The sequence below is a fragment of the Vulpes vulpes genome, chromosome 2, assembly GCF_048418805.1.
Source record: "Vulpes vulpes isolate BD-2025 chromosome 2, VulVul3, whole genome shotgun sequence".
NCBI classification, from domain to species: domain Eukaryota; kingdom Metazoa; phylum Chordata; class Mammalia; order Carnivora; family Canidae; genus Vulpes; species Vulpes vulpes.
In genome coordinates, this window is record NC_132781.1 from 60,170,438 (window position 1) to 60,196,939 (window position 26,502).

General features: G+C 43.1%; 1 protein-coding gene across 3 annotated transcripts in view; it reads right to left on the bottom strand.

Moving 5' to 3' along the window:
• Window positions 1–1,756: 1,756 nt before the first annotated feature.
• Window positions 1,757–26,502, bottom strand: part of MRRF (mitochondrial ribosome recycling factor) — a 57,635-nt gene continuing 32,889 nt past the window's right edge. For all 3 annotated transcript variants that reach the window (XM_026009250.2, XM_026009251.2, XM_072748706.1), the window contains 2 exons: window positions 14,070–14,229; window positions 1,757–5,174 (listed from right to left, as the gene is read on the bottom strand). In XM_026009250.2, coding sequence (XP_025865035.2) covers window positions 5,097–5,174; window positions 14,070–14,229 — 238 coding nt within the window. In that variant the 3' untranslated portion in view covers window positions 1,757–5,096. The remainder of the gene's footprint in view (window positions 5,175–14,069; window positions 14,230–26,502) is intronic.

The following is a 26,502-nucleotide window of genomic DNA, read 5'->3' on the forward strand; positions in this document are numbered from 1 at the left end:
CTCAGGGTGTGATCCTGGGGTCCTGGGATTGAGTCCCACATCAGTTTCCCCACAGGGAGCCTGCTTCTCCCTCTGCTGTGTCTCTGCCTCTCTCTCTCTGTCTCTCGTGAATAAATAAATAAAATCTTCAGGGGGAGAAAAAAAGGAGTCAGCCTTAGAAAGGAAAGAAATTCTCACACCTGCTACAACATGGATGGACCTGGAGAACATTGTGCTGAGTGGCTATTCCCTGAGATTATGACCCCAGCCCAAGGCAGACGCTTAACCACCGACTGAGCCACCCAGGTGCCCCCTAAAGATAATTTTTAAAAGGAGTTTCAGAATGGATCATAAAACCTAGCTCCAAAACAGAAACCACACCTAAAGCAGTGATTTAGAAACCTCAAATAAAGGAATGGGAAAGATACATCAAACAAATGTGAATAGAAAGTAAGCAGGGGCTGTGATCTTGAGAGAGGACAAGAACTCAGACTCCAAGCAATGAGATGAAGACGAGAAGAGCCAAGCTCTCTGGGCATTGGACAACCCAGCAAGTCATCCAGGAGAAATTATAGGAAGTGCAAGAAGAAATATGAATGCTAATAACAAGACTGAAACACCCCACTTCCAGTCCCAGACTCATCAAAAGGCCAAAAATTAGAATATGGAAAACCTAATATAATCTATAAACTACATTTCCTGTGTACATATCAAAACTTGTACTCCCAGAACAGAGACCATTCCTTTTAACCCACCTCATGGAAACCGACCACATATCATAGCAAAAGAAACTGCAAAGTTTCGCTCAATGATTTCAATGGGATAGAGGACACAGGGCAACTTAGAAAACTAAAAGAGACCAAGCCAGTATTAGTTATTGACACCATCAATACTATTACTGTCATTATTGTCATTATTCACTGCTGGTGGTCTTTCTGCTTATTCACTGGTTCTCGTACAAGTTCTAGAGGAGTCTGTCAAACAGGTGTGAGGTAGATATATGTAAATATAAACCGTTCCTGTCTCCCTTAGAGCTACCATCCCTTCAGCATTTACTATGTGCCACCACCTCCCATGCAGCTTTCAACACACCTTTATTAGACATAGGTAAATTGTTTTATGAAAGGGAGCTTTGTGCTTCTCTTTCGATGACCTTTGGGGCCAGGCGCAGTACTGAGTGCATTCTGAATAAGTACTCAGTGAAGACTTACGGACTGAAGCGCACTAATTAAGGACCTACTTTAAAGTCAGATCTGAGTTTCAAACTTCACTCTGGCACTGACTAATTGTGTGACCTTGGACAAGCTAAATGCCCATTCTGAATTTCAGTTTTCTCACATGTAAAGAGAGCGGAGTGATATTTACACAGCATAGCATTGTTCAGAAGTTTAAATGTAGTAACACATGTAAGGTGTCCAGCATGGCACCATTCTTCAGTAGGCATTCAGCAAATATTAGTCTAGGTTGAGGAAGAATAAGTAAAACTCAACAAAACAAATAAACCTAGGAGTTCTTATTTCTCAAAAAAACAAAAAAATCATCTTTAAATAGAAACATCCTCCAGGGATCCCTGGGTGGTGCAGCGGTTTGGTGCCTGCCTTTGGCCCAGGGCGCGATCCTGGAGACCCGGGATCGAATCCCACGTCGGGGTCCCAGTGCATGGAGCCTGCTCCTCCCTCTGCCTATGTCTCTGCCTCTCTCTCTCTCTCTCTGTGTGACTATCATAAAAAAAAAAAAAAAAAAAGAAAGAAAGAAACATCCTCCAATGCATGTCAAATGATTTTTTAAAAGATTTATTTATTTGAGAGACAGGGCAGGGAGGGGTGGAAGGCAGAGGGAGAGGAAGAAGGAGTTGCAAGCAGAGTCATGCAAGGAGCTCGACACAGGGCTCAATGCCACAATCATGACCCAAGACGAAACCAAGAGTCAGATGTCCAAATCAATGGTGCCACTCAGGCAATCCTGTAAAATGATTCTTTAAAAATATCATGGTGGGGGGGAATCCCTGGGTGGCTCAGCGGTTTAGCGCCTGCCTTTGGCCCAGGGCGTGATCCTAGAGTCCCAGGATCGAGTCCCACGTTGGGCTCCCGGCATGGAGCCTGCTTCTCCCTCCTCCAGTGTCTCTGCCCTCCGCCCCATGTCTATCATTTTTTAAAAAAAAATATTAAAAAAAATATCATAGGGGTAGCAGTGAAGTAAGTTAAGATACATCCATATTAAGGAACACTGCACTGCAACAAAAAAGGGGTGAATTGCAGCTCCATGTTCACATATGAAGAGATGGCCATAATATGTTGTTGGATTTTTTTTAAAAAAAATAGCAAGCTTCAGAATATGAACAGAATAGTTCCCTTCCCTGCTTCTTAAAAATTATGTACATACAAAGGTCTGAAAGGATACACATCTAATTGCTAAAGAGGAGTAAAAATGGGAACTTAAGAGAAGTTTCTCTTTTAACTTTTTATAGTTTCTTTTGTAACTTCCAACACACACACGCACACATACACATGCGCATGCACACAAGCATATAAAAAAAGAAAAAAACAGGACAAAAGTTCTCTTTGGCCTCCATGTTTTGTGAGACTTAGAAAGCTGGTGAGCTGAACAGAGGAGGTGGTTAATCCTTGTGCCAAAGGTAGGAATTTCCATCCCTGCTTTTCCTTTTGAAAGAAAGAAGTTCAAGGAAGGAGAGATGGAGAAGGCATTGCTCCAGCATTACTCATTACTCAGCAGATCCAAAAAGGTAGTCTCATCCCCGGTCCCTGCCACCATGGCAGCCCTGACACGGAGAAACAGAGAAACTCTTTGATAAATGTCAACTGAAATAGAGCAATCAGCTGAAAGTCATTTGCTGAGCTGTCTGGCTGCCCTGGGCTCGAGGTTTTCCTTTATTCATTTATCATGATATACAGCTTTGGCCAACATACACACAGGAGAGAAATTATTGACATGTGGGACCCAAGTACAGAAAATCTTTCATTTTCCATCCCCCTCCTTCCCTCCCCGTCTGTTCACCAAATAAGTTTTTGTTTATTTAAAGACTACAGAGGATTTGGCTGTTAAGAACCAAATGCCTTTGGAGTGGAGTTACAACATAATTTATCATTTCCTCTGTTTATTAAAAAATCCTGCATCTTTGAGAAGTACATTTGCTGTGAGTGGGGGATTTCGGCCACTCACAAAAGACAATTGCAATGCCCTGCCATGTGGTTTACTCCAAAAAAGGCTCCTTGATTGCTATTTCTATCCCTGTTCTACCCCCAGCTGACTTCCAATCCTGTGATGGCACTCAGGGCTGGGGTTGGACTGAGGACAGGTAAGTAGGCCAGGAGACTATGTTAGCTTCTTTCATTTTTTACCTGACTCTGACCCTGAACCCCCACCGGCTGTGCACAGTGTGCTCCATCAGCACCAGCAGAGGGAGAAGGGCAGACCTCCACAAGGGGCAGGATCTCAAGAGGAGTCAGACAGCAGGAAGTCTGGATGCTGCTTCGAGGGAGTTGCAGCCAGGCCTGGTGGCTGCCCGAGTAGATTCCTCTCTAAAAGCAGCCATCTGGCAGAACTGGAATGAACTTCCTACCTTCCACCCGGAACATTTTGGATAATGACTTAGTCTAGTGTGCCATGCACCCCTCAAAGACAGACTTAGTCTAGTGTGCCATGCACCCCTCATATCTTATCTATTTTACATGTCTACCCAGCATGCAGCACTGTACCTGACATACAGTGGGTGCTCACTAGATGTTTATGCAGGCTGCAGGATGCATTGGGCAGAGCACAGGCTTTAGATCAGGCCTCAGTTTGAATCCCAGCTCTGCCACTTGCTAGGGTAACATATACCCTGAGCAAGAAATCTGACCTCTCTTGAGCTCCTCCCTCTATGTAAAATGAGTCTGACCATGCATAACAAAACATTCTATCACTTAGGAGGCTTGTCACTTTGGGGAAGTTATCCATGATGTCAAGTCTGTTTTCCTATTTGTAAAATGAAGATAATATACATCTCACAAGCTTACCATGAAGATTAAAGATACTGCCTAGAACTGTATCTAGCTGTATTACGGCTATAGGATAGCTACATTATGAATGAAAGAAAAGAAGAGAAAAGAAAAGGTAATTACTAAAGAAAAAACCATACTTAACCAAAAGATAAGCCACAACAAACCAGTCCTCTGTCAATAACAGGCAGGCCCTGGGGAAAGGCAAGATTGGAAAGTGACAGAGTGATGGTACTATGATGGAAAGAAAAGAAAAGCAGTCAGCATTTGTTGAGTGGCTACTTCGTTCAATTCATTCACAACATATTTGAATGCCTACTGTGTTCCAGGCATTATATCAAGTCCTGAGGAAAGTGAAGCTCTATGGACTAATTATCAAAAAGAATAGTGAAGGTTCCGCTAAAAAGCAGTGGACAGTGCTAAGAGCCGACAACAGGAGTTATAGGTTGGGGAAGACGGAAGTAGGTGATACCCAAGCTGAGACCCGAGGGACAAACAGGACTGGCCAGGTAGGTCAGCAGTGGCAGGATGGTCCAGGCAGAGGAAAGAGCAGGTGTTACGATGACTCAGAGGCAAACGTATTGTCTGGTGGCTTGACACACAGGTCCTTAGAGAATGTTAATCCAGATGGACCACTCCTTTGTGGTGGTTATTTTTTCCAATTTATTTTAATTTTACTGTTAGGTAAAAATGGGCCTGTAGCAAAGGGATCCAGTTGCAGGTGAAGGCCCAAATCAGCCCAGAGATCAAAGTTGGGGACTAGGCCCAAATGATTGAAAAGGCAGCTCCTGAGATGAGAAACATAAGGTGCGGAGCCTGCCAGTGGTCCTGATCGCTTGCCAATGTCAGGATCAGGGCAAATACTCTGAGTAGAGGCCATCCACTGGCAGCAGGGACTCCTGGAGGCCCACCCAGGCAGAAGGCCAAAGCAGAATGGGTTGGGCAGGGAGGAGGAAGAAGAGAATGAACAAGTCTGGGTGTCCCTCTAGAAGGTTGAGCCACACAGTGACAACTGCATGATGATAGCCTTCGGCGTGGACAGGGAAGAGAGGCACCAACTTGCCATCCACAGGATCCAAAGAAACCAGGCTCTGGAGTACCGCTGCACCAGGTGGACTCTCATCCAAGGAGTTCTTTGGTCTTCACTGCCAGATGCCTGTCCAGCTCTGCAACTGTATCGTCAGCCATCTGGCTGATCTGTGGGGACACAAAAGGAGACGGCTCGAGAACAGCCTGGGATAGGGCAGGGGAACAAGCATTCCAAAATTATGTACAAGTTATTTGGGAAACAGCAATGGTGACAAAAGCTCACGCTGTTTAGTCCCAGCCAGGCACTGTGCCAAGAACTTTATATACTGCCTCTTAACAGCAGCCCCATGAAATCCTGTCATTATCCTCATTTCACAGATGAGGAAACTGAGGCAGTTGGGTCACCTGTCAGGACACACAGCTGCAAGTAACAATTATAAAATTTAATCCCCAGTAGTCTGATTTCATAGCCCCAAATTCTTAATTCTTATTACAGGAATACAGAGAAGCCGGCCTTATCGGTCATTAGTGAATTCTAGTGAGACTAGAATTTCCTACACCTCAGACACCATGCTGTATAAAGGCCTCATACTAATTGATAAGACTACTAAGATCCCAATAATTAAGCAGGAAAAAAAAATCTTGAAAAAAAGAGTACATCTGGTTAACAAACATGGAAAATTCAACAGACACTAAGGAATGCAAATTAAAACAAGATATAATTCAGTTATTGTAGTTAACAAAATCTGATGTTGTAGCTTTTAATTACAGTATTCAATGCCAGAAAGCTATGGTAAAATGGATGAGCTCATATATCAATGATAGGAATTCAAATCAATGCAAATGTCCACACCGGTTTTTAACTCCTAAATTCTCTCAACTGGGAAACTACCACATGGATGGAATCTGAAAAAATTTTTCTAAAGTTCCATATGCAAAAATATTTATCTAGGCTTTATAGTTAAAGATTTATTTATTTTTAGAGAGTGGGGAGGGGCAAAAGAGAGAGAGTCTCAAGGAGACTTGACACCAAGCAAGGAGTCTGATGTAGGGCTCAATCTTACAACCCTGAGATCACCACCCAAGCCAAAAACCCATCACCACCAGAGCTAAAACGAAGAGCTTAATGCTTAACTGACTGCACCACCCAGGTGCCCCCATCCAGGCTTTATTTTTAATAATGAAAAATCAGAAAATCTAAAGTGATATAACACAGAAGTAGTTGAATACATATAGCCATTAAAAAATGGTTGAGATTATCCACTTCTTATGGAAAGGGTTCAAATATGAATAACATTCTAGTACATATTTCTGAAATGTTTGAAAGTTTATAACAAGTATGGATTGCTTTTGTAATCAGATAAACAGAAATAATGTTTCAAGATATTCTTTATAATACCATGGGAAAATGCTCATGTTACCTTTAGAGTTAAAGAAAAAGCCCGATCTCAAATATGTTACAAAAAATGCTTATTTCTTAAAAATGGAAGGAAACATCTTATATAAGACCTAGTGTAGGGCAGCCTGGGTGGCTCAGTGGTTTAGTACTGCCTTCAGCTCAGGGCGTGATCCTGGAGACCCGGGATCGAGTCCCGCCTGAGACTCCCTGCATGGAGCCTGCTTCTCCCTCTGCCAGTGTCTCTGCCTCTCTCTGTGTCTCTCACGGATAAATTAAAAAAAAAAAAAAAAAAAAAAAAGACCTAGTGTATAGCAAGTGCTCACAAAATATTTACTAAATGAATAATTAAGGTTTTCTGTACTTTTCTGTATCTTCCAAATTTTCAAAAATAAACATGTACTAAGAATGAGAAACAAAACACAATACAATTTAGTAAGTGTTACAGCTTCCCTCCCAAGTCTAAAAGGGACCTAAGACAGGAAGCCTTCAAGGATGGGCCCAGGATCTGTGTGCTCAGCCACATGACGGCTGTCTTACATATTTGCAGACCACAGGCCTTACCCAAGAACTAGGAACTAAACGCACTGGAAAGGAGAGAGGTTAAAGAGGATTTGGAGCAATTGGCCCCAGGCAGGGATACAAACAGGCTCTCACCATAGCAACAGCTGCACTTTTTGTAGCTGGAGGAAGCAGTGTCAGAGGCTGCTGGGCATGCTGGCAGAGCGGCTGCACTCAGAATGGCTGCTTGATCCCTCCTCACTCAGCCACATACTCTTTAGATCCTGCTGCCCCCGCCCAGAATAGTTGCCTTGCATGCAGGGTGGCATGATGCCCAGCAGCACTCACTCTAGTGCCTGGAGGCTGGCAGCCTGGGGCAGCCAGGAACAACTGCCAGAAGCCTATTCTGAAAAAATGTCACCAGGGCAATGTGGGAACAGGAATGAGGACTGGGGGAGAAAGAGTACCAGGGGTAACACTGTGATAATATGGGAGCCCGGTTTTCTCAGTGGATGACAATGTGCAAGTCACTGAATCTCAGTTACCTCATCTATCAAATGGGGATGCTGGTCCCTTCCTCAGAGAGTAGTTGTGTGGGTTAAATGCATTCATGAATATGCAAGCACAGTTTAAACTGGTTATTTGCTATGCAAATGCTGCTTGTGCTACTCTGATTTTTATTATCACTTCCTGACTTCTTTTCAAATTAATCAATTAATGAAAATATTTACTAACTTTCTACCAAATTATAGGCACAAAGTGCCCTTGAGGACAGTCTGTCTGTAAGTTCATCTTTTTCATCTTTATCAGACTTCTTAAAATAATGATGATTAACATGGGGTGCCTGCCTGGGTGGCTTAGTCAGTTGAACACCCGACTCTTGATTTTGGCTCAGGTCATAATCTCAGGGTCGTGGGATGGAGCTCCAAGTCAGGCTCCCTATTTGGGGAGTCTGCTTGAGATTCCCTCTCTTCCTCTCCTTCTGCCCTTCCCCCTGCTTGGACATTCTCTCTCCCTCTCTCTAAAATAAATAAATAAATAAATAAATAAATAAATAAATAAATAAATAAATAATCTTTAAAAAAACAATGATGATTAACAACAATGACAATAGCACCAGCAACAGTTCCCTCTTACCTAGTATTACTACATGCCAGACACTGAGCTAAAAACTTTATGACTTATTTCACACTTTCTTCAAAACATATGAAATGCTATTATGCCCCTTTAAAACACTGAATATTTAACCATTTATCCTGACAGTTGCACAGTCGTTCGTGGCATGCAAAGGGGTTTTGTCCTCTGTTATTTCACTCAAACCCAACAATTACACGTAACTTCTATAAGGCAGGTGAGAACAGGTATTATCCCCATTTTACAGAAGAGTAAACCAAGGCATAAAATGTTAACTAACCTGCCCAAAATCACATTAAAAGTCAGTAGTGTGACTGAGCCAGGAACTTACCCACCCTGATTGCCTTTGATGAGTCCCCAGCACCTGGCCTGGTCCTTCCTCACTCCAGTCAAGCTGTGTGAGTCACTCCAACAATCAATCCCAGCCCCACATTCATAGTCAGAAGGGCAGAGAAAGGAATGGGACAGACACATGCTGAGGACACAATTACTGAGGACTGGCAAGCATGTCAGTCACTTTTCAGTATGTGGGTCACTTGGTCCTCTCACCAAACCTGTGAGATGAGCACCCCTCTTCCCACTTTATAGATGAGGAGACAAGCTCAAAAAAGTGAAGCTATTTGCTGACCCTAGCAGCGGAGAAGTGAAAGAGCTGGGAATTTGAACCAGTCAGGCCTGCCGCCAAAGCAAGAGCCCTTTCCATTTTAATCTGCTGCCTCATAAAGACCATATCAATGGCTGTGGCACCAGCAGCAGCAGTAGCAGCAACATCACATTTGCTCCCTTCTGGTTCAGGAAAGTGAAAGGAGGAGACAGGAAAGGGGAAGGCAGGCACACACAATGCATGGCTGGGGCAGATAGGTGGCAAGTCATCCTCCCCAAAGCCTGGCTCAGAACACCCAGTGCCTCACCCACCCCAGCCTCCCCTCCTGCTTGCCTGCCCACTAGGAGCCCTTCCCTCCTTCTGCCCATTAGCACCCAGCTTCACTTCAGAGCAGCAATTTCTCAGAAAAAGGCGGCAGTGAAAGGATCTTGGCCAGCTTTACTGGTGATTTCTGCCAAGCGCTTTAATGCTCAGCAGGCCCATTTATAGCAAACTGAAGCAAAGGTGAAACAGCAGGCTGGCAGATGTCAGAGTCCTGAGCGGGTAGGCCTCGGTCCTTCTTCGGCAGAGCTGGCCTGGGCAGCTGGGTGGGGAAGTTGGTGGGTAGGGGTGGGTGAGGATCAGACGTGATTATAGGCATGCAACCTACAACTTGATCCCTTCATTTTTATACACCAAAGAAACATTTGTATAATGTTTATAATATAGCTTTTTAAAAAAATCTGACCTCAAAAGAATTTTGGAATGTAAAAAGAAAATCCCATAAAGAATAATATTTAAATTGTTCATAATCCCATTGCCTGAAATGACCACTATTAATATTCTCAAGTGGATAAGCTGCCAATCTTTTTTTTTTTTTAAGATTTTATTTTAAGTAATCTCTACAACCAATGTGGGGCTCGAACTCACAACCCCAAATCAAGAGCTTCATGCTCTACTGACTAAGCCAGCTAGGCGCTCCAAACTAAGCTGCCAATCCTTTCATGTACATGAAGATTTTCATTATAAAAACTGAATCATATTATTATACTGTTATGTAACCTACCGTAAAAAATAAATTCCAAAAGAAACTTATTTCTGCAATATATTTTTTAAAAAGATCTATTTGAAAGAGAGAGAGCTGTGGGGAGGTGCAGAGGGAGAAGGAGAGAGTCTTAAGCAGGCTCCACACTGGGTGTAGAACCCAACTTGGTGCTCCATCTCCAGACCCTCACATTACAACCTGAGCCAAAATCAAGAATCAGACGCTTAATTGACTGTTCCACCCACGTGCCCCTGCAAAATGTTTTTATAACTGTCTCTATATAGAGATTCCAGTAAATGGATGTAGAAGAATTTATGTTCCCACTGTCAGAAATTTAGACAGTTTCTAATTTTCAACTATTATGAAATACATTAATGTATTTCATAATGTATTAATATATTATGAATACATTAACAGATAATAGGTAAGATTCTTGACAATTTATTTTGAATAAATTCTTTAGCCACTGAGTCAGAAATGTATGGATATTGGTATATACTGCCATATTACCCTTTTGAAAGGTTGTATAGAGTTATATAAAAAATAACTGAATATTTTCTGTGGAGTATAGAAGTAAAGACAAAACTTCCAAGATAAGCATCATTTCAAACTCACATTAAATATTCTGGGTTCAAGGGATGCCTAGGTGGCTCAGTCAGGTAAGCATCTGCCTTCAGCTCAGGTCATGATGCCAGGGTCCTGGGATAGAGCCTCACATCGGGCCCCCTATATATTGGGTTCCCTGATCGGTGGAGAGTCTGCTTCTCCCTTTCTCTCCCTTTGCCTCTCCCCCTGCTCATGCTCACTCTCACTCTCTCTCAAGTAAATAAATAAAATCTTAAAAAAAATTTCTGAGTTCAAATGTTAGGGATTAGAAAAGGCAAAATTAAAAAACAAAAACAAAAACATCATACATTTTGAAACCCCTGTGAGTGATTTAGGCAGCACATACCAAGAATCTTAAGAATATGTATTCCCAATGTGCAATAATTCCACAGTTTGGACTCTATCCCAGGGAAATCATCTTAACAAAAATTTATGTATAAAAATATTCACTGCAACCTTATTTATAACAAAAAAGTTTAAACAAACAAAAGGTCCAACAAGAGGCCTATGAAAGTGAATTATGATATAACCACAAGACAGACTATTCTCTAACCGTCAGAAATGGCTGTTTACAGACAGTTTTTTAAGACACGAGAAAATGCTAATGGTTTAATCCTAAACAGAAAATAAAAAGCTGAGTACAGAACCATATGCATACTACATATTCTCAGATACGTTACAAACTAGGTAGTTTTAAAAAAAAAAAAAAAAGAGGGAAAGCACAAATACTCCAAAATATTAACAGCAGTTGCTTCTGCAATGTGGGCTTATGGTGTGAACTTTTCCCCATTTTTTTTTTTAAAACAGTCTTCTGAACTCTCCCTGTTATCTACAGTGAGCATACATTACTTTGATAATCAGGAACAAAGTAAACAAATAAATTTTTAAAAACCTTGATAAAACAACAATCAACCCCCTGCCTTGTTTATTTTAAAAATGAAAACAAAAACCACAGACCCAAAACTCCAGCTCAGTGCCTCCTGGCAGGAAAAAAGGACAAAATAAAATGTGCACAAGTCTGTCTCCTAAAGATTTTCTTACTCCATTTATGATAGATAATAAAGGCAGTTATTAACACTAATGGTAAGAACTCATGTTTAAATGAGAATATCTTAATAAAGATTACTGCGCAGGATATGTTATGTACATACACTGTGATCTTTTATTTTGTAATATTACGCATGTCATCACGGTGAAAATGTGCAGATCTGCACTAGAATGTTAACAATGGTCATCTCTGGGTGATGAAATTTCAATTACTTTCTTCTTCATTAAAAAAAAATATTATACTACCATGCATAGCTTAGTGTCAGAAAAAACTAATAGTCATTTTCATTTCAAAAAATAATAATAATCAATAGCAATAAGCATAGAAGAAACAAATCTAATCTGAAAAGGAAGGTGAAAAGCCAGGTGCTAATGTGAAAGCTTCTAGCAATGTCTTTGTCAGTGCGTTTGATCAAGGGTATACTGCTTATCTGATCATTTTTCCCTCTTCAGGGTACATGGACATGGGCTCTGGTCCCTGACGCAGAGGCCCAGTCTTGCTGAGTGAGAAGTGCCTGGCATGTTCCTGAGGTCCAAGGCTTTACTGTGAGGAAGCAAGGAAAAGGTCAAGGGTAGACTGCAGAGATGGAATATCCGGGGAGCTGGCCACCTGGGACCAAGGACAGACTCCTTCAAGGCCTGACTAGTGCTCAGAAAAGACCAGCCTCATCTAGGAACCTCTTTTAGCTGATGCAGGGAAAGAAGAGGCCACAATGAAGGCAGGAAGGGAGCTCTGAGGGTCAGGTGGGGCCAGGTGTCAGATACTCTAATGGTGTAGAATTCTAGCACGTCTACAGCAATCTTTTAAGCTAGGAATTACAAACCCTTTTTTACAGAACAAGCAGACTTCAAGCAGTCAGGTAGCGTCCCCAAGGTCACAGGACATCAAGTGCAGAACCACCTTGATGCAACTCTGGTAACATCACAGGGATACACCATTAGGCTTCTAGGTTATTAATTACCATCTGTGTTGGCTTTTGCAGAATTATCTGGGAGCTTTTTAAAAATATACATTCCTGGGGAAACCTACTAAAACTCAGTGAATGAGGAGCAGAGCCCAGGCATCCTAAATGTTTTCCTGGGTGATTGTTTGGGCTGGCCTACAACTGTCATTCTAACTGCTGGTCCAAGAGAAGGGAGCAGTTAGTCAATTTATGGCCTTCTCCAGATGTCTCCCTAACAGCGCTCATGCTCCTTGCCTCCAGCCTCTAGCCTCCTTACTCCCCATCCTGCCCACATTCATGTTTAATCTTCCCTAAAAAATGTGAATGCAGAAGCTTTGGGTAAGCCTTTTATTTCATGCTAAATATCATTCTACCTCCTAAGTACTGCTAAATTCATCTTCCTATCTTAATTCCACTGGTACCACTCAGGTTCAAGCCACCATTTCCTGGATGGATTTCTGCAACAGCCTCCCTGGCCTCCTGGCCTCCACAACCTGTTTTCTACCCAGCCAACACAGTCATCCTTCATGAACACAGATGTGATCTCCCCAGTCTGGAAAAAAGTCTTTCCAGGGAGTTAATGTATCAGAATCACCTGGGGAGAATCTAAAAATAATCTGTAGGCCCCACACTAGACTCACTGACTCAATCTCTGGGTATGGGGCCACAGAAACCTGTATTTTTATAAGCTCCTTAAGTGATTGTGATGCTGTGGTAGATTTGATTACTGTTCAACAAATATTCACACCCTTCCCTAGACTTCCACAAACATATATATTTCCCTGTGCTGGTGACACTGGGCTTGGCCCATATTATTTGCTTGGCCAGTGGGATGTGCCAAGAGCAGGTGCTTCAAATGTATTTGAATGGTTGGGCTTAATCTGTTGGCATCTGCTGTTGAAAGGTGTCCTAGGAAGCCTGTTGACTCCAGAAGATTGAGGGACAGAGAAAGCAGATCTGAACCCAATCCAACATTTAGAGCAAACCCACTGAGCCCAGCCTAGAACAGTGACTCCCCAGCTGAACCACAGAAATGAGACTAAGAAATAAAGGCTGATACTGTAGATCACTGAGTTTTGAGGTGGTCACAGCATTACTGTGGCCACAGATGACTGACAGACCTGCATAGCTAGCATGGGAGTGTCTGGACAGGCTGGAGTCCAAGCTGCTCAGCCTGGTTTTCAAGCCCTGCTATGAATTAGCTGCCACATCCATCCACTCCCAAGCCTCAGCCAGTGTTCACACTACAATTACCCACCTGCATACATTCTTTTACACAGTACCTTTGCCCGTGTTATTCTACCCCCCATCCCTCACTATTTTATAGCACTTTGTTCAAGTGCCACTACTCAGTGCAGTAAGAACACTGCTAAGTCCTCTCTTGCCAGCACTCAGAAGAGCAACCCCCCCAACACACACACACACACGAGAGCATTGCATCCAGGCTCTGAAGTTAGTCTGCCTGCGTTGGGATCCATTTCTAATTGACCAGCAGTGTGACCTGGAGCAAGTTAGCTTCTCTGAACCTCACTCTCCTCAGGACCTACTTCACAACTTTGTAGCGACAAGGATACATGAAATGATAGAAAGCATTCAGCACGGAGTCTGGAGCCCAGCAGAGTAGAGTCCATGGCATCGTCCCTTCCTCCATGTTCCGATGGCTAAGCCCAGAAACAGAGACTCAGTCAATCCTGATCGTGCCAAGGAAAGAGTCAGGGGTATTCTGTTGTACTCTCCCTCTCTTCAGACATGAACAAGTGGTTCCTTGGGTCAGACACATACGTACCACAGATGCTGGCAACAGTACCTGTTTTTCTATGAGCCTAATGGTGTCCTCCGAGACCTTGTCCTTTGATTTCTTCAGCTTATTCATTGCATTGGTACGAACCTTCCGTAAAGAATCCTTGGCCTTGTTGGTGTTCTGTTTGGCCAGTTTCACCATCATTTCCCTGTGCTCCCTGGTGACTCTGATAAAACAAAACAAAAAAATATTCAATAAAATCATCCTATACGTGAGCTGCTGGCCGAGAATTTAACATCACTGTGTCTACTTGCTCAGCAGTGAGTAGCTTTGCTCTCTGTCAATGGTGATCTTGACGCTCCCAAACCATGCCCACAGGTGTGCTCAGGGCTAAGTAAGTTCCTGGTGAGTGAGGTGAGGACTGCTTAAAACCTTGAGTCAGGGCATCCTGGCCACACCACTTACTGTATGCATAACTGACTTGTCTCGTCAGAGTCCCCATACAGAGGAGACAGTGTACATCAACTGTTTAGCGCTGACCATGGTCCATGTCAAGTGCTCAATGCTGACAGGCAGCAATTGTTAGCTTTAACTCTATAACCATTCTCTCCCACTAAAGATGTAGCACAAATGAGCACATGAGGCTATAGAAAGCGCACCATTAAATCTCTAAATCACCCAGGACTCCTGGGTGGCTCAGTGGTTGAGTGTCTGCCTTCAGCTCAGGTCGTGATCCCGGGGTCCTGGGATCCAGTCTTGCATCAGGGGCTCCACAGGGAGCCTGCTTCTCCCTCTGCCTGTGTCTCTGCCCCTCTCTGTGTGTCTCTTTCATGAATAAATTTTTAAAATCTTAAAAAAAAAAAAGCAGTATCTTTCATTAAAAAAAAAATCTCTAAGTCACCCAAAATAAGTAGCTATCCTCAGAATCTTACTAATTATTATAGTAAACTACTTATGAATAGCCTCAAAACTGACCAAGATACAACATGAGCCCTAACACATGAGAACCGCCACGTCAGTTAACTTCCACAAAGAAGCCATGGGAGGGTCTGGCACATGTGAGTGCTTGCCAAACATCAGTTATTTCTACCGCTTCCTTTCTCATTGTATTACCACCATGAGTACTTGGAGGGCCTGCTACAAACCCCTGGCACAGGCACTTTATAAGCTGGCTCTTACAACTACACAAGGCACTTATAATTATTCTTATTTTACATTTACTCATCACAACGACCCAACAAAGTCACCCCGCATGCACGTTTGTTCTACCTTTGTTTCCTTGTCCTCCAGATAATGAGGACCTACTTACCTATCACAACCAGGGGTGGGCGTGAGGGTAACACAGTGAACACTGACCAACTGACCTTTGTTCTGCTCTTAGGGAGCTCAGTCAGGGAGAGAGGCAAGGAAGGAGACACAATGAGTGTGGGAAGAGAAGCAGAGAAGTACAAGGTGTCACAGGAGCACTAAAGAGCTGCATGGACTCATCAGCAACTGTCCCGAGTTGGGGCAGGGGGCAAGTAAGGGGAGACCCTCCTGAAGAAATAATCTCTAAATGGGGTAGTCTTCAGGTCCACTTACTAGTGGTTTGGTTCTTACTCCTTCCAGTAGAAAGATATTTTCATTATTGGCTCTAAAGTTTGGTGTGGTACCACAACTCGGTTTGGTCAATGAAATGTGAGCAGAAATGGGGGTGTCACCTCAGGGCAGGAGTGCTAGGAGCTAGTGTGTGCTACCCCACATCTGCTTCTGTTGGCTGCAATACAAGTGGATACAGAGCTCCTCCCATCAGCTTGGGTCCCAGAGTGACCATGATAAACAGCGCCCACCACACAGCCTGAGCAAGAAGATTTCTGTGATAAGCCATGGAGACTCTGGGGTTGCCTGTTACTGCAGCACAGCCCATCCTGTCCTGACTAATACGCACACTAGGATCTGAAGAACAAATGTAGGTTGCCTGAGCTGGCATGGCAAGGAGGGCTCCCAGGAGGAAGAGAGAGCACATACAAAGGCTTTAAGCCGCAAAGAGACCATGTTGCATCCAAGGAGTTACTGCAGGACAGATAACAAGAGAGTAACAAGAAAAAAAGCTGGAAATCCATATCATGGAGGTTCTTGCAAGAACATGAGCCCCATTTTACAGATGAAGAAAATGAGGCCCAAGAAGTTTGGGGCCAAACCCAGGCTGACCTGTCTCAAATGCCAACAGTCTTAGTAAGACAAAATTCCTCGGCTCCCTGGGTCCTGAAATAGACATCACTGGATTACGGTTCTTTACCGTAATCAGTGTGGTTCTTGCTTGGTAAGGACGAGCAAGTCCTGGGTATCTGTTCCATGTGAAACAGTGACAAACAGGTGTTAAAGATTTAGTGGCATCTACCTGCTATTCTTCTCTCCACCAAGATGAGAAAAAAAAAAAATCAAAGAATTTTGAGGGAAGATGAGCTCTGAAGACAAAGCAGATGTCTGCATTATAAATCAATCCTTCTGGATTCAGTTATTTGAAGGTATTCTCAAAATAGAAATAATCCTGATTACTGCCATTATTAAGCCTGTCTATGCCAGGTGAGTACTGTAAGTACAGTACCTCACAGACCCCCGCAACAACTTTTCCAGCTAGATTCTCATCCCCCTCCCATTTTCCAATGAGGAAATTGAGGCGCACAGATGTTGAGTAACTTGCCCATGGGCTTGAGTGACAGGGCAGGGATTCAAATCCAGATCTCTCTGGCCTACATGCTTTCCACTACTCTGTGCTGCCCACCCCTTGCAATCTATTTCAAATAAATTATGCACTGCTGCCATCACTTCTGCTTTCAGGCAGAAAGCTTTTCAAAGTCAGTAATATGAATCTTGGGACTGAAAAGGACAAAACCACCATGTCAGGAGTTTAGGGATTTGGATCAGATCTTGTTACTTTTATGGTTTTTAATTCATTGAACAAAAATCATGCTGACATGTTTAGGTCTCTTTTTTGTTCTGCCAAAGCGTATGTCAGTATAAGGAAGGAACAGGGAAATTTAAACTTGATCTACTGATTCAAAAAACTTAATCCTGCTGAAATACTAGGAGGGGGAGAAAATTAATGAATCTAAGTCTGTAAGAAACCTCTTAAACTTCTCTAAAGAGAGATATTTCAATCTTTTATTCCATATATAATTTGAAATAGGTATTCCACTGTTTAGACAACCTTTAATAAAATAAAAAATTCTATCTGACTTTCTTTTCACTACATTGTTATGTTTACACTTTACAGGAAGAAAAAACCTGTATTAAAAAAAAAAAACATTTAAATTGGGACTCAAAGAAATCTTAGGAGTAAAAGGCTGTATAAAGAAAATCATAATATATATAATTTGGCTTTATAACAACATATTATTTTGTATTTACTAATACAAGTGTGACATTAGTATACTATTGACACCAGACAGTTTCCACACATAATAGTATCCAATTATTGACAGTAACAAAAACATTTCAGTTTCAGGATGCAAGGGAGGCAATAATCTAAGGAAATGGAAAGTGGAATGGGGGGTGGCAGGGGCAGACACAGAGAGGGCTGAGAGGAAGAAAGGAATATGCATGCTGGTTCAGGGTGTTGGGCTGAAAGGTCTCTCAAACATAAGTTCAGAAGTAGTTGGGGTGACAGAAAGGCACTGGTTTCAAGTCAGCCAGGCCTGTTGCATTCTCATATCTATCACTCAGAAGCTGAGTATCCTTGGACAAGTGACTTAATCTCTCTGAGCCTCAGATTCCTCATCTCTAAAATGGAGACAACCAACCCTCCCAGGGAGACAGGGAGAAGCAGACACAACATATATAAAGCACCAATAAAAGAGAGCAGCATATAGTAGCCTTGAATAAATGATAGCGATTATGAATGTTTTAATCAAATACACTTAATTACTTCCTCATGAAACAATGAGGGCACATCTGTTTTAGAAAAGAATCATACTATATTATGGAAATATTTTAATTCCTTTCCAAACCAGTGATTAATACATCTGATCATCTCCATCTCGCATTCATGGAGTTCTCTGAACACACGCTAGTTTGTACCCAGGCTTCTGCATTCAGCCGGTTAGTGCTGAGCACTCGCTCTGCACTTGGCGTGCATTCATTCGTTCATCAGGCACTGGCTGAGGCTCCTGAGTTCTGTGCCAGATCCCGCGCCAGGCAGAGGAGCTCCGGATAGAAGGGGCCTGGTCCAACTTCCCCAGAGGCTCAGCCCAGCGGTGGAGACAAACTCATCAGCCATTTAACTTAGAAAGAGCCTGAGTGCTGTTAGGACTGAGGGGTGGGCCTTCCACAGGAGGAGCAAGCAGAAGAATACAACTCATTCTGCCTCTAGATTTGGAATATGCCTTAGAAGCATTCTGGTCCATGGCAGAAGAAAAGAGAGGGCATTTCAGGCAGAAGCACAGTGGGATATCTAGTGGTGGGAGGGCAGAAAGCTGCAAAGGTCAAATTTGTTCTGCAGGCCTGGACTTTTCAAATTCTTCTGTAGCCACAAAACTCTGGCTTCAAAGAAAACCAAGGCAGAGGCTCCAATTCTAATGTATAAAACAGATAAAAAGAGAGCTCTTCCAGCTAATGAGGGGAAAGGTACTAGGGGGAAGGCTGGTGCTCTATCCCAGGCCTCCAAAGCTTAGTCTGCTCTGACCCCCTCTACTTCTGGGCCTAACACTAGCTGGCCGAGGGACCTCAAGTAAATCATTTAAACTCCCAGGGCTTTGGTCTTCTCATCTGGAAATAGAAATTAAAATCAAACAAACAAAAACACCCCACCATCTACCTTTTAGAGGTCATGTGAGGATTTCATGAGAAAATACATAGGATGTACACAGGACAAAAGCCTAGTAGAGCATAAACAATCAGAGAATGTCAGCTGCCTTTGCTGCTGCTGTTTATGTGTTGGCACTCACTGAGGCATCTTCAAATAATGAAGAGTTTATTCTTGGAGGTTTTTTTTTTTTTGGAGGTTTTTATCAACAGAGAAATGACAGGGCAAACAATCAATGCTCCAGCAAGATGACTTTTTGAGATCCTACTAGTAATTTAACATCTCATGTACATTTTATAATCTACATGCTCCCAGCATGTAGCCTTGAAATTTTCTCTTTTCAATACTAATTCATTCATTTTGTTTATAGTTTCATGCAATAGCTGTTTACTGGGCACATATTATGTGCCAGCCCCAATGCCAGACATGAGGGATGTAGCATTAAACGTAAGAGTTTACTGTCTGGCGAGGAAGGCAGTCATTAAACAAACACATGCACAATTAATAAGTTACAGTCATAATAAGCACAATAAAGACATACAAAGTTCTATGAAAATAATTAGCAGGAGGGGAGAATCTGATCGAGGTCCCCTGGGGCTCCAGGAATGAAATGTGGGAACATTTAAGCTAAGTGACATTTAAATTAAGATGTGTAAGAGTATAGGGTCTGGGGGGATCATTCCCACCCTCGGGAATGGTCCGTGTCAAGTAAAGGCATCTTTCCAGATCAGAAAGTGGGTACTGCTCTCTGAGGGACTGAAACAGACAGTGAGGCTGAGGACACAAAGAGTAGAAAGACTATCCCAAATGTGGAGGCTGGCAAGCTCAAAAGTATGTACACATGCTCCTCAGTGTCACACTGAGGCTCAGGAGGTCCACTGACAAGTGAACAGACAGGCACGAGTAGTATATACACACAGTACAACTTCATTCAGCCTTGAAAAGGAAGGAAAGGGAACCCTGTGGCTCAGCGGTTTAGCACCTGCCTTTGGCCCAGGGCGCGATCCTGGAGACCTGGGATCGAGTCCCACGTCGGGCTCCCGGTGCATGGAACCTGCTTCTCTCTCTCTCTCTCTCTCTCTGTGACTATCATAAATAAATAAAAATTAAAAAAAAAAAAAAGAAAAGGAAGGAAATCTGACACACGGAATAGCATAGGTGAATCCTGAAAACATTATGCTAAGTGAGATAACCCACTCAAAAGAACAAATGTGACTCCACTTTATACAAGGTATCTAGGATAGTCAAATTCAGAGAGACAGAAAGGAGAATAGCAATTTCCAGGGACTACATGAGGGGTTAAGGGAATGGGAAGTTATTGTTTAATAGGTAGAGACTTTTTTTTTTCTCAAAGATTTATTTATTCATGAGAGACACAGAGAGAAAGAGAGAGGCAGAGACATAGGCAGAGGGAGAAGCAGGCTCCTCACAGGGAGCCCGATGCAGGACTCAATCCTGGATCCTAGGATCATGATCTGAGCTGAAGGCAGGCACTGAACTGCTGAGCCACCCAGGCGTCCCATAGACTTCTAGTTTTGCAAAATGAAAAAGGGTTCTGGAGATGGTTACACAACAGTGTAAGTATACTTAATACCAGTGAACTATTCATTTTTAAATAATGTTAAGTTTCTTATGTATATCTTACTATGATAAAAAAGTTTAAAAGAGTCCTAGCAGGGGGGGATCCCTGGGTGGCACAGCGGTTTCGCACCTGCCTTTGGCCCAGGGCGCGATCCTGGAGACCCGGGATCGAATCCCACATTGGGCTCCCAGTGCATGGAGCCTGCTTCTCCCTCTGCCTATGTCTCTGCCTCTCTCTCTCTCTCTCTGTGACTATCATAAATAAATAAAAATTAAAAAAAAAATAAAAGCATGTCTGACATATAATAGCTACTCAATAAATTAGTATTGTATAAAACTGAATTGTGAATTAATAAAAATTTAAAAAAAACAAAAAGAGTCCTAGCAGGGGCACCTGGATGGCTCAGTGGTTGAGTGTCTGCCTTTGGGTCAGGTTGTAATCCCAGGGTCCCAGGATCAAGTCTTGCATCAGGCTCTCCACAGGGAGCCTGCTTCTCTCACTGCCTGTGTCTCTGCCTCTCTCTGTGTGTCTCTCATGAATAAATAAATATAATCTTAAAAAAAAAAAAAAAAAAGAGTCCTAGCAGATTGTTCCTAAGAACAACATGGAGTCCAATGAGTTTGAGTAAGGCCCAGGAAGCATGATCAGATTTGTATTTTGTGTAGACAGCAATGTACAAACGAGATCTAAGCACATGGCAAAAGTTTACCCAAGAGCCTCCAGGCAGGCAGATAGGAAGCCATGGACTAACCCTGTAACAGTTTCTTGGCTGGATGATGAAGACAGCAGCCTTTTCCGTTAGGGTCGGAGAGCCTCCTAGCATAAGGCAGGAGTTTTGGCTGAGCTGGCAGGGTCACACCTTATTTGTACATACTCCACCAGGCAGGTCTTCCAGTAACATCCTGGATGGGGGGCCTTCCTGCAAAATTCCTTGAGCACGTTCCCATGAACAATAAGCAGAGGGCATGCCCTGATGGTAACTCACACAGTAGAGAATCCCCCAAACTGAAATGATACTTCCTATTGTTTCAGGGAGAATGGGACACATGTACAAAGCTATTCACCACGTGTATATCAGAGGAAGCTATGCTCAGCGTGGGCAGTTACAGTAAAGCCCAGTTATGATATGTCAGACAATCGACTTCAAAAGGAACATTGGTTACTTAGAGCGGACTTTAAAAGGTGGAACAAACATGCTCCAAAGCCAAGGAGACCTAAGTTGGAATCCCCTTGGCTCTGCTACTTTTTAGCTTCAGAATTGTAAGCATGCTATTCAACTTCTCCAAACTGGTTCTTTGTGTATAAAATGGCAGGAAGAAAGTTATTAAGAGGGCAGAAGCAAGTCTGAGATTAAACGGTGGTAGCAAGGGGTTGGCACGCCTCCAAGTGTGTGCATGACAGGTGCTCACTACAAGGTGGCTACATTCTTACTCTTACCATAGACTCTCCAGAGCTTGGGGATACTAACAAGATGTAAATGGTGAGGGAGAAAACCATCAGTAGGATTTAGTGGCTTGAGCCTGGGCTGCTGAGTGGATGGTAAGCAGAGGGAAAGAAAGAACAGAGGAAAGCAGGCAGTGGGGGCAGTGGGAGCCATGAGTTCTCTAGCAGCTGTGAGGGACAGGCTGAGGGAGAAGGAAGCTGCACTTCCAGGGAACGTCCATCAAAACACATCTCTGACAGCTCCACTGAGACAAACCTCACCAGCTCTTCACCGGCTTCTGGGAGACTTCCCCCCAGTAGGAGCATCAGCCCGCAATCAGCAGCAGACACATGCCTGACTTTATTGTTTGTTGGTGGGCGCTGTCCACTGCTTTGGGGCCACTGGCCCCGAAGGAAATGTTTTTGTTTGTGTAGCCCAGCCAGACTTCCTATGCTTATGGGTATAATTTCCCCCTCCCTTCTTTCCTCACCCCTACCATCCCCAGCTCATGAGCCTGTTGTACAGACACTAATGTCTCATAAAGACATCAGGGGTCATTTTGGCCCAAAAGAAATCATACCTGCACTTTGGAGGGACTTCTACCACCTGTAGTAACTTTAGTTCTCTCTGGGGACACAACTGGCCACCTGCTTTCAGACAATGGTCCTGTGACTCTTAAAGGCCTGGCTAAGCCAGACATACCATGCTGAAATACAGCCCAGCAGGATGGAGAGAGAAAGGAGGCTGAGGTTGGGGCTCCCATCTTCACATTTTTAGCAGAGTGGCCTTGATTAAGTCAGCCGACTTCTCCTTCCCTGTCACTCCTGCAGGATGGAACCCAAGTCCAAAGATGAATGCAGGAAACTCTTCCCTCAGCTCTCACATACAGGAGAAAGAACACAGGTTTGGTGATGAAGGCAGACTTGGTTTCCAATCCTGGCTGTGACACCTATAATCTGGGTGACTGAGCACAGGTAACTTGACCTCTCTGAACTGAGAAGACATCAAGGGAAGCACTTAGAAGAACAGTTCCTGAAGCCAGACAGCTGGGGTTTGAGGCTCAGATGTCTTAGCTGTGTGGCCCTGGGCAATTAATTTTACCTCTTTGCCTCAGTTTCCCCATCTGTCAAATGTGTATATTACCATTAACTCAAAGTAATACATGTGCCAGCACATGGTGATGCTCAATAAACATTACCTGTTATTATTTCCTCAACTGTCAAATGAAGGGGAGTAATAACAACACAACCTTTCTTCCAGAGTGAGTGTGAGGAGCAAAGGAGCAGATGGTTAAGGAACTCTGCCTATTATGTATTAACTATTCAAAAGCTGTCAATGCTGTCAGTAATAAAAATACTGATGGTGTTTGCTACTGACAGAGCACAGCAGAAGGGGTATAAGCCCTGGCTCTGAGAAAGACTGACTGCTTTTCCACTTACTAACTTGTGACATTGGGCACAGAGAACACCATTCCCCTAGGACTTAGTTTCTTCATCCGTAAAAAAGGAGTAACTGTATACCTACCTCAAAAGATTGTTATGGATCTATCACAGTGAATACAAATAGCACCTGGAATAGCAGTTAGGCTATAGTAAGTGCTCGTATTCATCTATTCCATAAACCCTGATGGCATTTTTACATTCTTACTACACACGAGGCCCTGTTCTTTTTTTTTTTTTCTTTAAGATTTTATTTATTCATTCATGAGAGATACAGAGAGAGAGAGAAGCAGAGACCCAGGCAGAGGGAGGAGCAGGCCCCATGCAGGGAGCCTGATGTGGGACTCGATCCGGGGACCCCAGGATCACGCCCTGGGCCGAAGGCAGGCACTAAACCGCTGAGCCACCTAGGGATCCCCACGAGGCCCTGTTCTGAGGCTAGGGATACAGCAACGAATGAAACTGACAGAGCAACTCTCATCCATGTTCTAGTGAAAGAGAGAAACAAATTAAGTATAAAAAATGAAATGTGAGTGCTATGAAGAAAATAAAGTGTGACAGTGAGGTAAGGAAGAACCCTGTTACTGTCATACTAAAAGCATGCTTGCATTTGCCTAGACATGACTCAGATGGCATCTGCTCCCCTTCAATAATAATGATACCTGACATTTGCAGAGTTTGTTCCCTGTGCCAGGCCCTGAGCTGATAATGCACTCTCTGGGCGTTAGCTCTGTGAATCCCAAGACATAGTGACACTCTTACCTGGCTTTACAGATAAGAAAAGGGAGGCTCAGACAGATCACGTAACCTGCCCGAGGCCACATGACAAGTTCCTAGCAGATCTGGGATGTGAGCCCAAGTCAGTTGACCCTTGCATTCCAGATCTCCCTTGTTGGTGCTAGACAAATCAAAGCAGCTATTCTTACTAGTGGAAGTGGTAAAAACAGCATGGCTCCTGCATTAAGGCCTGCTTAGATATATAGTTCATTACTATTCCTCCAGCTCCCCTAGAAGTCCAAGTGCAATGGGGTGAAGAGAGAGGGAGTCCTTAGAGGACTGCAATGGAAAAGTGATCTGACCTATAGCACTGGGTTGCCACATTCCATACATAGGTGCAGGACACAAAGTGAGGAGGACAGAGAGGTAGGGAGAAGAGCCTGTCCTTTGGGGTGCAGCTTTTGCATAGTTATTGGTGGCACTTTCTCCTCCATCCATGCTCCACTCTGGAATCCTGATTGCACTCGTTTACGTGTTTCAGCCCCATGTATGTGTCGGGAGGGAGCCCCCGTTTCACACACATAGATCCTGAAATAGTAGGAGGCGTGCCTGAAAAGCTGCAGGCTAGATGGGAAGCCACGACACCAGAGAGGAGGTAGGCCCCCTAACGGTGCAGGGAGGCCTCCTAAGGGCCTGGAAGGCAGGAAGAAACAAGGAACTGGAACTCAGCTAGCAGAACTAGTGGCCCTGACCTAGCAGCGATGGCAAGCAGGCGGTGGGAAGGAGAGAGCAGGAAAAGCAGCTGTGGTGACTCAAATGCAGTTTGCGGATGCCCCAGCCCAAATGAGGTCCTCAGGCATTCTTCTCGGACTTTTTTCTCCCTTTCAGGATTGCTGAAGGCTTGCATGTGTGCAGGTTTATAAGAAAAGGGTGTTTCCTGGAATATATACATCAGACACACTACTTGGGTCCAAGGTCCACGAGGCACTAAAGCAATCAGATAAGAAGGCCACAGAGCTAGGAGACGGATTCCAGGTCGGCAGCCCGAGCAACATGTCACAGAACATGAGCTCTGGAAGTAGACAGATTCAGTCTGAATCATGACTCCTCTGCTTGCTGATCTGTGACCTTGAACAAAAACTTTCTGATGCCCTAGTTTCCTTATCTGTATTATACCCATCTCAAAAGGGTATTTCTCTGCAGCAGCAAAAACAGTAAGATCACCATGAAGAGATGTACACAAGGCATGGTTAAGCAAAGAAAAAAAAAGCAGATATTCAATCCTTTTTATGTAAACTTAGGATTGTATATGCATCTTTTATAATTTGGAAAGATATACACCAAACTCATGTTACTTCATGGAAGAATATTTGGGAAACAGTAAAAGAACTTTTTATTTTTCTGTTGGGTTTGAGTTTTTGCAATAAATGTGTACTATTTCTACAATTATGAGATGAAAGTTATACATCTAGAAGTCTAGTACCCAGAATATATAAAGAACTCTTACAACTCAATAAAAGGACAAACAACTCAATGAAAAAATGGGTAAAGAACTTCAAAAGATATTGTTCTAAAGATATACAAATGCCAAACAAACACATGAAAAGATGCTCAGCATCAGCAGTCATGAGGGAAATATAAATCAAAACTATAATGAAATACCACTTCATACTCGCTAGGATGGGTAGTAATAACAACAATAAACTAAAACAACTGTTGGAAAAAAAAAACAACTGTTGGCAAGGAGATGGAGTAATTGGAACTCTTATACTCTATTGGTAGGAATGTACAATGTGCAGCCCCCATAGAAAAGTTTGGCAGATTCTCAAAAAGTTAAACAGAGCTGTCATATGACCCAGCAACTCCACTCTTGTATATATACCCAAGAGAACTAAAAATATATTTACACAAAAGTCTGTGCAATGACGTTTATTTTTTATTTTTTTATTTTTTACAAAGACGTTTATAGCAGCAGCATTATTCCTCAGAGCCAAAAAGTGGAAACAATTAAAATGTTCATCAACTTAGGAATGGATAAATAAAATGTGGTATATGCCCCTACAATGGAGTATTATTTAGCAACAAAAAGAATGAAGTACTTCTACATGCTAAAACATGGAGGAACCATGAAAACACTATGCTAAGTGAAAAAAGCCAGTCAAAAAAGACCACATAATGTGTGATTCCATTTATATGAAATGCTCAGAACAGGGAAATCTAGAGAGAGAAAACAGATTAGTGGCTGCCTACAGCAATCTCAAGGTGGGGGGGAGGTAAGCAGGGCGATTAGAGGATATAGCTGGGAGTGACTGCTAGCAGGTACAGAGTTTCTTTTTGGGGTGATGAAAAGTATCCTAAAATTGACTGTGGTGATGTGGCACAACTCTCTGAATATACCAAAAACCACTGAATTGTACAGTTTAAGTAGGTGAATTATATCTCACTAAAACTGTTAAAAAAGGTCATATGCCTCTCTGGTTCTAGTCATTGAATACTGCTCGTGTCCTGGATGGAAAGTGGAAGGACTGATAGCACACCTGTTTCCTCGCCTGGGG